Consider the following 11,462-nt stretch of genomic DNA (forward strand, 5'->3'; position numbering starts at 1 on the left):
CCATGAAAAGACACTAACCTCAATTTTAAAATCTGGAGTAAACTATTGATATTCAAGATATATGATAAAATGCTAAACGTCTACCTGTAAAACCAAAGTGGGTTTCTTTAAAGTGTTACCAGGTAAACTGGCAAGGTGTAGAAGCACAGCTGTGTGATAGTTCCTGGCCATGCTCATTTTTCCCCCAACGCAAACCCTTGGAGAAGCGACAAACGGCAGACAAAAACCTTTTCTGGGCACAAAGATTTTGGAGCCAAGAACAGGTAGCTGGAGACTGATTCAAGTGCTAGTGGTTGGCACGGTGTTGCTCGCACTCTGTACGCAGTGACCTCCCGGGGCACTGTCTTCGCCGCTCGTTAGCCAGCTATTTTCAGGATTCCTGCTAAGTCTGGCCCAACAGTGCTCTGCGCATAAGCGCTCAATCAATCAATCAATCAATCATATTTATTGAGCGCTTACTGTGTGCAGAGCACTGTACTAAGCCCTTGGGAAGTACAAGTTGGCAACATATAGAGACAGTCCCTACCCAACAGTGGGCTCACAGTCTAAAAGGGGGAGACAGAGAACAAAACCATACTAACAAAACAAAATAAACAGAATAGATATGTACAAGTAAAATAAATAGAGTAATAAATATGTACAAACATATATACATATATACAGGTGCTGTGGGGAAGGGAAGGAGGTAAGATGAGGGGGATGGAGAATAAATACGACAATGAATACCCACAAAGTTCTTGATGGTTCATTGAATCGTATTTACTAAGTGTTTACTGTGTGCAGAGCAATCAATCAATCGTATTTATTGAGCGCTTACTATGTGCAGAGCACTGTACTAAGCGCTTGGGAAGTACAAATTGGCAACATACAGAGACAGTCCCTACCCAACAGTGGGCTCACAGTCTAAAAGGGGGAGACAGAGAACAAAACCAAACATACTAACAAAATAAAATAAATAGGATAGATATGTACAAGTAAAATAAATAAATAAATAAATAGAGTAATAAATATGTACAAACGTATATACATATATACAGGTGCTGGGGGGAAGGGAAGGAGGTAAGATGAGGGGGATGGAGAATAAATACGACTGAATGAATACCCACGAAGTTCTTGATGGTTCACTGAATTGTATTTACTGAGCGCTTACTGTGTGCAGAGCACTGTACTAAGGAAGTACAAGTCAGCAACATATGGAGACGGTCCCTACCCAACAATGGGCTCACAGTTTCGAAGGGGTTCTTCTGCCAGAAACCTTCACCCACTGATGCCATCGCCCTAGCAAGCACCCCTATACCTCCACTGTTTCACCTCCCACCCTCCGGGCCAGCGAGGTGTAAGACAGACTCTCTACTACTGAGGAAGAAATCGAAACATGGTGCACAAAGCATAAAGCTTCCTTTCAGATTCAACTGTCTTGATACGCTGTGCTGAAGAACTACCAATGGGGGAAAATGAACAAAATGGCTGAAAACATCAGTTTTAGTTGAAATTGGGATCATTAATATGCCTGTCCCCTCCACAAAACTGCAAGTTCCTAGTGGGCAAGGATCGGGTCCACCAAGTATTTTGCACCACACTTTACCCAAGTGCTTAGTTCAGTGCGGTGCACACAGTGTTTTATAAATACACTGACTGATCCGGCTAAAATTTAAGAAGTTCCAACTGGCCAACGGCCAAAAGAGACAAATATGGGGAATGCATATTTCCAACATTTCACCAATTAGCTTTACAATGCACAATGCCAAAGAGAAAAAAATTTCTTCTCAAGAATTCTCTATAGAAAATATTTCAAGAATATCCTTTTCAAATAAAAGGAGGTTGGGGGGGATTGGAGATTTTTCTTTTTTTCTGGCCCATACTGAAAATTAGAAAAATTGAAAAAACATCCTATGAAAAAGCAAGAGTTGATTGAATGCCAAGTACTTTTCTTCACAATGTGGTTTAGGTTGGGAGCAGGGAAACGAGCCAAGTAAAGGGTGTGGCTTGCCCAAGGTCACAGAATAAGTCAGCAGGGGACAGAGCCCAGTTTTCCTCAACTCAATGTTTTTCTCACTACCTTCTCTCAAGGAAATCTTTCCATCTAAACAAAGAAATGTGTTGGCATTTGGCAGCAACCTGCTTACTTTGACAACTTGGTATTTTTATTTAAATGGTATTCGTTAAGCACTTACTATGTGTCAGGCCCTAAACTAAGCTCTGGGGTAGATATGAGTTAATCAGGTTGGACACAGTCCATGTCAAACGTGGGGTTCACAGTCAGTCAAGAGCACAGGCTTGGGAGTCGGAGGATGTGGGTTCTAATCCCGGCTCTGCCACTTGTCTGCTTTGTGCCGCGTGGCTCAGTGGAAACAGCCCGGGCTTGGGAGTCGGAGGTCATGGGTTCAAATCCCAGCTCCACCAACCGTCAGCTGTGTGACTCTGGGCAAGTCACTTAACTTCTCTGGGCCTCAGTTCCCTCATCTGTAAAATGGGGATGAAGACTGTGAGCCCCCATGGGAGAACCCGATCACCTTGTAACCTCCCCGGTGCTTAGAACAGTGCTTTACACATAGTAAGCGCTTAATGCCATCATTAGTATTATGATTATTGTTGTGACCTAGGGCAAATCACAACTTCTCTCAAGTGCCTCAGTTACCTCATCTATAAAATGGGGATTAAAAGTGTGAGTCCCACGTGAGACAACCGGATTACCCTTTATCTATCCCAGCGCTCAGAACATAGTAAGCACTTAAATACCAATAATAATCATTATTATTATTACTGTGGACAAAGCATTCACTGTACTAAGCACTTGGCAGAGTACAATATAACACTAAACAGACACATTCCCTGCCCACAACAAAGTTACAATCGACAGTCTTATTCCCCATTTTACAGATTAAGTAACTGAGGCACACAGCAGACAAGTGGCAGGGCGGGGATCAGAAGTCAGGTCCTGATTCCCAGGGCACATCTTCATCATCAATCGTATTTATTGAGCGCTTACTATGTGCAGAGCACTGTACTAAGCGCTTGGGAAGTACAAATTAGCTTATGCTCTTTCCAGCGTGGCTCGGTGGAAAGAGCCCGGGCTTTGGAGTCAGAGGTCATGGGTCCGAATCCCGGCTCCGCCACTTGTCAGCTGGGTGACTTCGGGCAAGTCAATTCACTTCTCTGTGCCTCAGTTCCCTCATCTGTAAAACGGGGATGAAGACTGTGAGCCCCACGTGGGACAACCTGATTACTGTGTATCCCCCCAGCGCTTAGAACAGTGCTTTGCACATAGTAAGCGCTTAATAAATGCCATTATTATTATTATTATTATTATTATTATTATTTCCAATAGGCCACAACGCTTCCCTAGGTGTACGTGGTATTTTTCTTCAGAAGACTACACCCAGGAGTGTAACTGTCTTTAAAGGGATTCTCTCTGATGCTCAGTCAGGGATGCAATCTCTTTGTCAGCATTGTCATTTAGGAATCAAAGGAGAAGTCTAATACCAATTACGCTTCGTTTTATGGATGAAAACAAGCACTTTGCCCAAGGTCAGACCCCAACGTAAAGGGCAGAATTTAGACTGTGAGTCCCATGTAGGCCAGGGACTGTCCAACCTATCTTCTGTGGCCTAATGGAAGGAACACAAGCCTGGGAATCAGGCTGTGGGTTCTAATCCCGGTTCTGTCCCCTACCTGCTATGTGACCTTGGGCAAGTCAAAGCTTGTTGTGCTCTGCTTCCTCATCTGTTCTCCTTCCTACTTAAGACTAAGGCCCAGGGGGACAAGGATCATACCCAACATGATTATCATCTATCTGCCTCAGTGCTTAGTACAGTGCACGGCACACAGTAAGTGCTTAACAAACGCCACAATTATCAGAACCAGTATAAAGGCTCAGCTGTTCAGTCCCACATGATTTCTAATTTATCATGGACTTTGCAAAAGCCCTATAGACAAGAAAACGGTTAATGAAGAGGAATCAAAACAAGAAAACAGATTTTCTTCTGGAAATGACCATCACCCCTTAATCAATCAACCAATGGGATTTATTGAGCACTTATTCACTCATTCATTCAACTGTATTCACTGAGCGCTTACTGTGTGCAAGGCACTGTACTAGGCACTTGGGAAAGAACAATACAGCAACACAGTCCCTGCCCATAACGAGCTCACTTATACGAAGCACTTAAATGAAGACGGTATCGATACAGAAAAGAGAAATAAAATTTTACTGAAGGGGTGGGGGGGGGACATGAACAGCACAAAGCTAAAAGGGAATCTGTGGAGCTTCCTCCTAGATAAAATGTGGAAATCCAATGGATGTAGGAAGAAGCTGTCCAAGTTCTGCGGTGCTTGGGTACAGTGGCTTAATGGGGATAAAAGTCGATATAAACTGGAAGCATAGTCCCTTAGTTAAACCTGTCATCGAAAAAAGCTGCCTGCTAACTACATTTCAATACCACGGTAAGGTATCGGTCGATTATTAAACCCTCCTGCACACATGAGGAGTTTGTCCAATCTACACTGGTCCTGCTTAGCCCCATCAGAGGGGCCAAGAAGAGAGCTGACTCAAGGAGGCTGAATCCCTCACTGACTTTTCTGCCTCTTCTCCCCCTGGACCTGGCTGTTCCCACCATGCCCTTCCCGCACTATTTGATCATCATCATCATCATCATCATCAATCGTATTTACTGAGCGCTTACTATGTGCAGAGCACTGTACTAAGCGCTTGGGAAGTACAAATTGGCAACATGATGGGATCGGTTTATGGAAGGGTTTCTACACAACACTGTAATTACCTCTAAAGCACGACAGAGAAGCAGTGTGGCCTAGTGGAAAGGGCACAGGTCAGAAGGACCTGGGTTCTAATTCCAGCTCTGCCCAATATTTGCTTTTAGACCTTGGACAAGTCCCTTAACTTCTCTGTGCCTCAGCTGTAAAATGGGAATTTAACACACGTAGGACTGCGATTCCCTTTGGGTGAAAGGGACTGTGTCCAGCCTAATTAACTGGTGCTTACCTCAGTGCTTAGAACAGTTCTTGATACCCTTGTACTTCCCAAGCGCTTAGTACAGCGCTCTGCACACAGTAAGCGCTCAATAAATACGATTGAATGAATGAATGATACACAATAGGTGCTTAACAAATGCCATAAAAAAGTAAAGTATATAAGCATCCAGCAAGTGAGCCAAAGAATGGCATTTACTAATGGTTCCCAAATTGCACGTGGTGTTCAAGTGGAAATCATCATCATCATCATCAATCGTATTTATTGAGCGCTTACTATGTGCAGAGCACTGTACTAAGCGCTTGGGAAGTACAAATTGGCAACATATAGAGACAGTCCCTACCCAACAGTGGGCTCACAGTCTAAAAGGGGGAGACTGATCAAATCACCTCATTAATAATACACAGACACACTCACACAAGTCTGTATGGCCATAAAAGTTAGGGCTGAAAGTTTGGAGAAAACTGAAAGGTCATTGTTGGAATGCCTGCAGGCAACCTAATCACCCTTGTTAGAATGGTTTACACCAATGACATATAATAATTTTTTAGCTGAGGAATTTGATAAAGTAACTCTAGTATTTGTCAAGTCAAGCATTGACCCAAACATTGGGGTAGATACTAGATAATCAGGTTAGACACGGTCCCTGTCCCACATGGGAATGTCTTTTCACTGAAGAAATCAATCAATCAATCAATCAATCAATAGTATTTATTGAGCGCTTACTGTGTGCAGAGCACCGTACTAAGCGCTTGGGAAGTACAAGTTGGCAACATGTAGAGACAGTCCCTACCCAACAATGGGTTCACAGTCTAGAAGGGGAATGGTGTGCAGATAGTTTTAATTCTATTTGTTCTGACGATTTTGGCACCTGTCTATATGTTTTGTTGTCTGCCTCCCCCTTCTAGACTGTGAGCCCGTTGTTGGGTAGGGACCGTCTCTATATGTTGCCGACTTGTACTTCCCAAGCGCTTAGTTCAGTGCTCTGCACACAGTAAGCGCTCAATAAATACGACTGAATGAATGAATGAGTCCCAATACAATCCATAAAGGAAGAGTTGCCTTAATGCACACCATTTCTTCAGTGCTTTGCACACAGTAAGCGCTCAGTAAATATGACAATGAACGAGTGAATCAAGCGCTTAGTACAGTGCTCTGCACACAGTAAGTGCTCAATACGATTGAATGAACGAGTGAATCAAGTGCTTAGTACAGTGCTCTGCACACAGTAAGCGCTAAACAAATAAGATTGAATGAGTGAGTGAATCAAGTGCTTAGCACAGTGCTCTGCACACAGTAAGCACTCAATAAATACGACTGAATGAATGAGTGAATCAAGCGCTTAGTACAGTGCTCTGCACACAGTAAGCACTCAATAAATAAGACTGAATGAGTGAATGAGTGAATCAAGCGCTTAATACAGTGCTCTGCACACAGTAAGCGCTCAATAAATACGAATGAATGAGTGAGGTAGGGAGTGAATCAAGCGCTTAGTACAGTGCTCTGCACATAGAAAGCCCTCAATAAACACGATTGAATGAGTGAGTGAATGAGTAAATCATGCGCTTAATACAGTGCTCTGCACACAATAAGCGCTCAATAAATGACTGAATGAATGAGTAAATCAAGTGCTTAATACAGTTCTCTGCACACAGTAAGTGCTCAATAAATACGAATGAATGAGGTAGGGAGTGAATCAAGTGCTTAGTACAGTGCTCTGCAAATAGAAAGCACTCAATAAATACGAATGAATGAGGGAGGGATTGAATCAAGCGCTTAATACGGTGCTCTGCACACAGTAAGCGCTCACTAAATACAAATGAATGAGTGAGGGAGGGAGTGAATCAAGCGCTTAGGGCAGTGCTCTGCGCGCAGTAAGTGCTCAATAAAGACGAATGAATGAATGAGGGAGGAAGGGAGGGAGTGAATCAAGAGCTTAGTACAGTGCTCTGCGTGCAGTAAGCACTCAATACGAATGAATGAATGAGGGAGGGAGTGAATCAAGCGCTTAGTACAGTGCTCTGCGAGCAGTAAGCGCTCAATACGAATGAATGAGGGAGGGAGTGAATCAAGCGCTTAGTACAGTGCTCTGCGCGCAATAAGCACTCAATAAATACGAATGAATGAGGGAGGGAGTGAATCAAGCGCTTAGGACAGTGCTCTGTGAGCAGTAGGCGCTCAATAAAGACGAATGAATGAATGAGGGAGGGAGCGAATCAAGCGCTTAGTACAGTGCTCTGTGAGCAGTAAGTGCTCAATAAATACGAATGAATGAGGGAGTGGAGGAGTGAATGAATGAGTGAAGGAAGGAGGGAACGAGCGAATGAATGAACGACCGAACAAACGAACGGAGAGAACAAATAATAATAATGATGGCATTTATTAATCAATCAATCAATCGCATTTATTGAGCGCTTACTGTGTGCAGAGCACTGTACTAAGCGCTTGGGAAGTACAAGTCGGCAACCATAGAGACGGTCCCTACCCAACAGTGGGCTCAGTCTAAAATGGGGAGACAGAGAACAAAACCAAACATACTAACAAAATAAAATAAATAGAATAGATATGTACAAGTAAAATAAATAGAGTAATAAATATGTACAAACAATAAACATGTACAAACACATACAAGTACGTACCCCCTCATCTGGAAAATGGGGAATTAAGCGCTTACTACGTGCCAAGCACTGTTCTAAGCGCAAGGGAGGTTACAAGGCAATCAGGTTGTCCCTCGCGGGGGGCTCCCAGTCTTCATCCCCATTTTCCAGATGAGGAACTGAGGCCCAGAGAAGCGAAGTGACTTGCCCCAAAGTCACCCAGCTGACAAGTGGCGGAGCCGGGATCTGAACCCATGACCTCTGACTCCAAAGCCCGGGCTCTTTCCGGCTGAGCCACGCTGCTTCTCAATGAACGAATGAATGGCCTAGTGGAAGGAGCCCGGGCTTTGGGGTCAGGGGTTCGAATCCCAGCTCCACCACGTCTGCTGTGTGACCTTGGGCAAGTCACTTCACTTCTCGGAGCCTCAGTGCCCTCATCTGTAAAATGGGGATGAAGACTGGGAACCCCACATGGGACAACCTGATCACCTTGTATCCCCCCCCAGAGCTTAGAACAGTGCTCTGCACATAGTAAGCGCTTTTTTTAAAAAAATGGCATTTAGTAAGCACTTACTATGTGCAAAGCACTGTTCTAAGCGCTGGGGAGGTTACAAGGTGATCAGGTTGTCCCACGGGGGGCTCACAGTCTGCATCCCCATTTTACAGATGAGGGACCTGAGGCCCAGAGAAGTGAAGTGACTTGCCCAAAGTCACCCAGCTGACAGATGGCGGAGCCGGGATTTGAACCCATGACCTCTGACTCCAAAGCCCGGGCTCTTTCCACTGAGCCACGCTGCTTCTCTGAGCGCTTAACAAATGCCATTAGTATTATTTTTTAAGCGCTTAGTACAGTGCTCCGCACACAGTCGGCGCTCAATAAATACGATTGAATGAATGAATGAACGGACGTGCGAATGAATGAACGAACGAGCGAGCGGACGAATGAACGAACGAGCGAGCGAAAGAATGAACGAATGAATGAATGAACGAACGAATGAACGAACGAATGAATCATCATCATCATCAATCGTATTTATTGAGCGCTTACTATGTGTAGAGCACTGCACTAAGCGCTTGGGAAGTACAAATTGGCAACATATAGAGACAGCCCCTACCCAACAGTGGGCTCACAGTCTAAAAGGGGGAGACAGAGAACAAAACCAAACATACTAACAAAATAAAATAAACAGAATAGATATGTACAAGTAAAATAAATAGAGTAATTAATATGTACAAACATATATCATCATCATCATCATCAATCGTATTTATTGAGCGCTGACTATGTGCAGAGCACCGGACTAAGCGCTTGGGAAGTACAAATTGGCAACAGAGAGAGACAGTCCCTACCCAACAGTGGGCTCACAGTCTAAAAGGGGGAGACAGAGAACAAAACCAAACATACTAAATAAAATAAACAGAATAGATACGTACAAGTAAAATAAATAAATAGAGTAATTAATATGCACAAACATATATCATCATCATCATCATCAACCGTATTTATTGAGCACTTACTATGTGCAGAGCACTGTGCTAAGCGCTTGGGAAGTACAAATTGGCAACATCTAGAGACAGTCCCTACCCAACAGTGGGCTCACAGTCTAAAAGGGGGAGACAGAGAACAAAACCAAACATACTAACAAAATAAATAGGGTAGATATGTACAAATAAAATAAATAGAGTAATAAATATGTACAAGCATCTATACATATATACAGGTGCTGTGGGGAAGGGAGGGAGGTAAGATGGGGGGATGGAGAGGGGGACGAGGGGGAGAGGAAGGAAGGAAGGGGCTCAGTCTGAGAAGGCCTCCTGGAGGAGGCGAGCGCTCAGCAGGGCCTTGAAGGGAATCAATCAATCAATCAATCGCTTTTATTGAGCGCTTACTATGTGCAGAGCACTGTACTAAGCGCTTGGGAAGTCCAAGTTGGCAACGTATAGAGACAGTCCCTACCCAACAGAGGGCTCACAGACTAAAAGGGGGAGACAGAGAACAAAACCAAACATACTAACAAAATAAAATACATAGAATAGATAGGTACAAGTAAAACAAATAGAGTAATAAATATGTACAAACATATATACATATCTACAGGTGCTGTGGGGAAGGGAGGGAGGTAAGATGGGGGGATGGAGAGGGGGACGAGGGGGAGAGGAAGGAAGGAAGGGGCTCAGTCTGGGAAGGCCTCCTGGAGGAGGCGAGGTCTCAGCAGGGCCTTGAAGGGAATGAATGAATGAACGAGCGAACGAATGAACGAACGAATGAATGAATGAACGAGCGAATGAATGAATTAATGAACGAAGTCACTCCCTCCTTCACGGGGAGGGCCTCTCCGAGACGCCCCGCCCCCCTTCGAGTAAGGGACTCACCATCGCGCTCCAGCCGCCGCCCCCCACCACAGCCGCCGCCGCCTCCTCTTCTTCTTCCTCCTCCTCCTCCTCCTCTTCTTCTTCTTCTTCTTCTTCTTCTTCTTCTTCTTCTTCCTCCTCCTCCTCCTCCTCCTCCTCCTCCTCCTCGTCACCTGGCCCTCGGTCCGAACCGCCCCTCAGCCCTCACGGCGTCGGCGGCGTCGGCCCGGGAGCTCTGCCGGCGCCTTCCGGCCCGAGGCCCCGCCCCTTCCGCTTCCGCTCCGGGACCGGAAGTGGGCGGGGCCTCGGGCCCGAAGGAAAGGCAGAAGAACAGGGAGGAGGAAAGGCAGCCCGCCCCCCCCCCACGTCCCGCCCCAACTATCGCGAGATCTCGGAGCCAGGACCGTTCGGGGCCGCCGGATCTCGCGAGAGCGGGGGTCGGTGACCCGCCGCGCGCCCCCAGAGGCAGGGAGGGGGAGGAGCAAGTAGCGCGGGTTCATTCATTCATTCATTCATTCATTCACTCATTCATTCATTCATTCGCATTGATTGAGCGCTTACTATGCGCAGAGCACTGTGCTAAGCGCTTGGGAAGTCCAAGTTGGCAACACATAGAGACGGTCCCTACCATCATCATCATCAATCGGATTTATTGAGCGCTTACTATGTGCAGAGCACTGTACTAAGCGCTGGGGAAGTACAAACTGGCAACATAGAGAGACAGTCCCTACCCAACAGTGGGCTCACAGTCTAGAAGGGGGAGACGGAGAACAAAACCAAACATACTAACAAAATAAAATAAATAGAATAGATATGTACAAGTAAAATAAATAAATAAATAGAGTAATAAATATGTACAAACATCTATACATCTATGCAGGTGCTGTGGGGTAGGGAAGGAGGTAAGATGGGGGGGTGGAGAGGGGGACGAGGGGGAGAGGAAGGAAGGAAGGGGCTCAGTCTGGGAAGGCCTCCTGGAGGAGGTGAGCTCTCAGCAGGGCCTTGAAGGGAACAACAGTGGACTCACAGTTCCTTCATTCAATCGTATTTGTTGAGCGCTTACTGTGTGCAGAGCACTGTGCTAAGCGCAAGTTGGCAATCATCATCATCAATCGTACTGATTGAGCGCTTACTGCGTGCAGAGCACCGTACTAAGCGCTTGGGAAGTCCAAGTTGGCAACGTATAGAGACGGGCCCTACCCAACAGTGGGCTCACAGTTCATTCATTCAATCGTATTTGATGAGCGCTTACTGTGTGCAGAGCACTGTGCTAAGCGCAAGTTGGCAATCACCATCATCAATCGTATTTATTGAGCGCTTACTGTGCACAGAGCACTGTACTAAGCGCTTGGGAAGTACAAGCTGGCAACATCTAGAGACGGTCCCTACCCAACAGTGGACTCACGGTTCATTCATTCAATTGTATTTGTTGAGCGCTTACTGTGCAGAGCACTGTACTAAGCGCTTTGGAAATCCAAGTTGGCAACATATGGAGACGGTCCCTACCCAACAGTGGGCTCACATTT

At 45.4% G+C, this 11,462-nt stretch overlaps 1 protein-coding gene across 1 annotated transcript in view; it reads right to left on the reverse strand.

Annotated features, from left to right (window-relative positions):
- The window catches only part of TMEM161B (transmembrane protein 161B), a 61,908-nt gene extending 51,897 nt beyond the window's left edge, over nt 1-10,011 (reverse strand). The window contains exon 1 of the mRNA XM_038765505.1: nt 9,958-10,011. Coding sequence (XP_038621433.1) covers nt 9,958-9,960 — 3 coding nt within the window. The 5' untranslated portion in view covers nt 9,961-10,011. The remainder of the gene's footprint in view (nt 1-9,957) is intronic.
- Nucleotides 10,012-11,462: the final 1,451 nt, after the last annotated feature.

This window comes from Tachyglossus aculeatus, chromosome 23 (genome assembly GCF_015852505.1).
Source record: "Tachyglossus aculeatus isolate mTacAcu1 chromosome 23, mTacAcu1.pri, whole genome shotgun sequence".
Taxonomy (NCBI): Eukaryota; Metazoa; Chordata; class Mammalia; order Monotremata; family Tachyglossidae; genus Tachyglossus; species Tachyglossus aculeatus.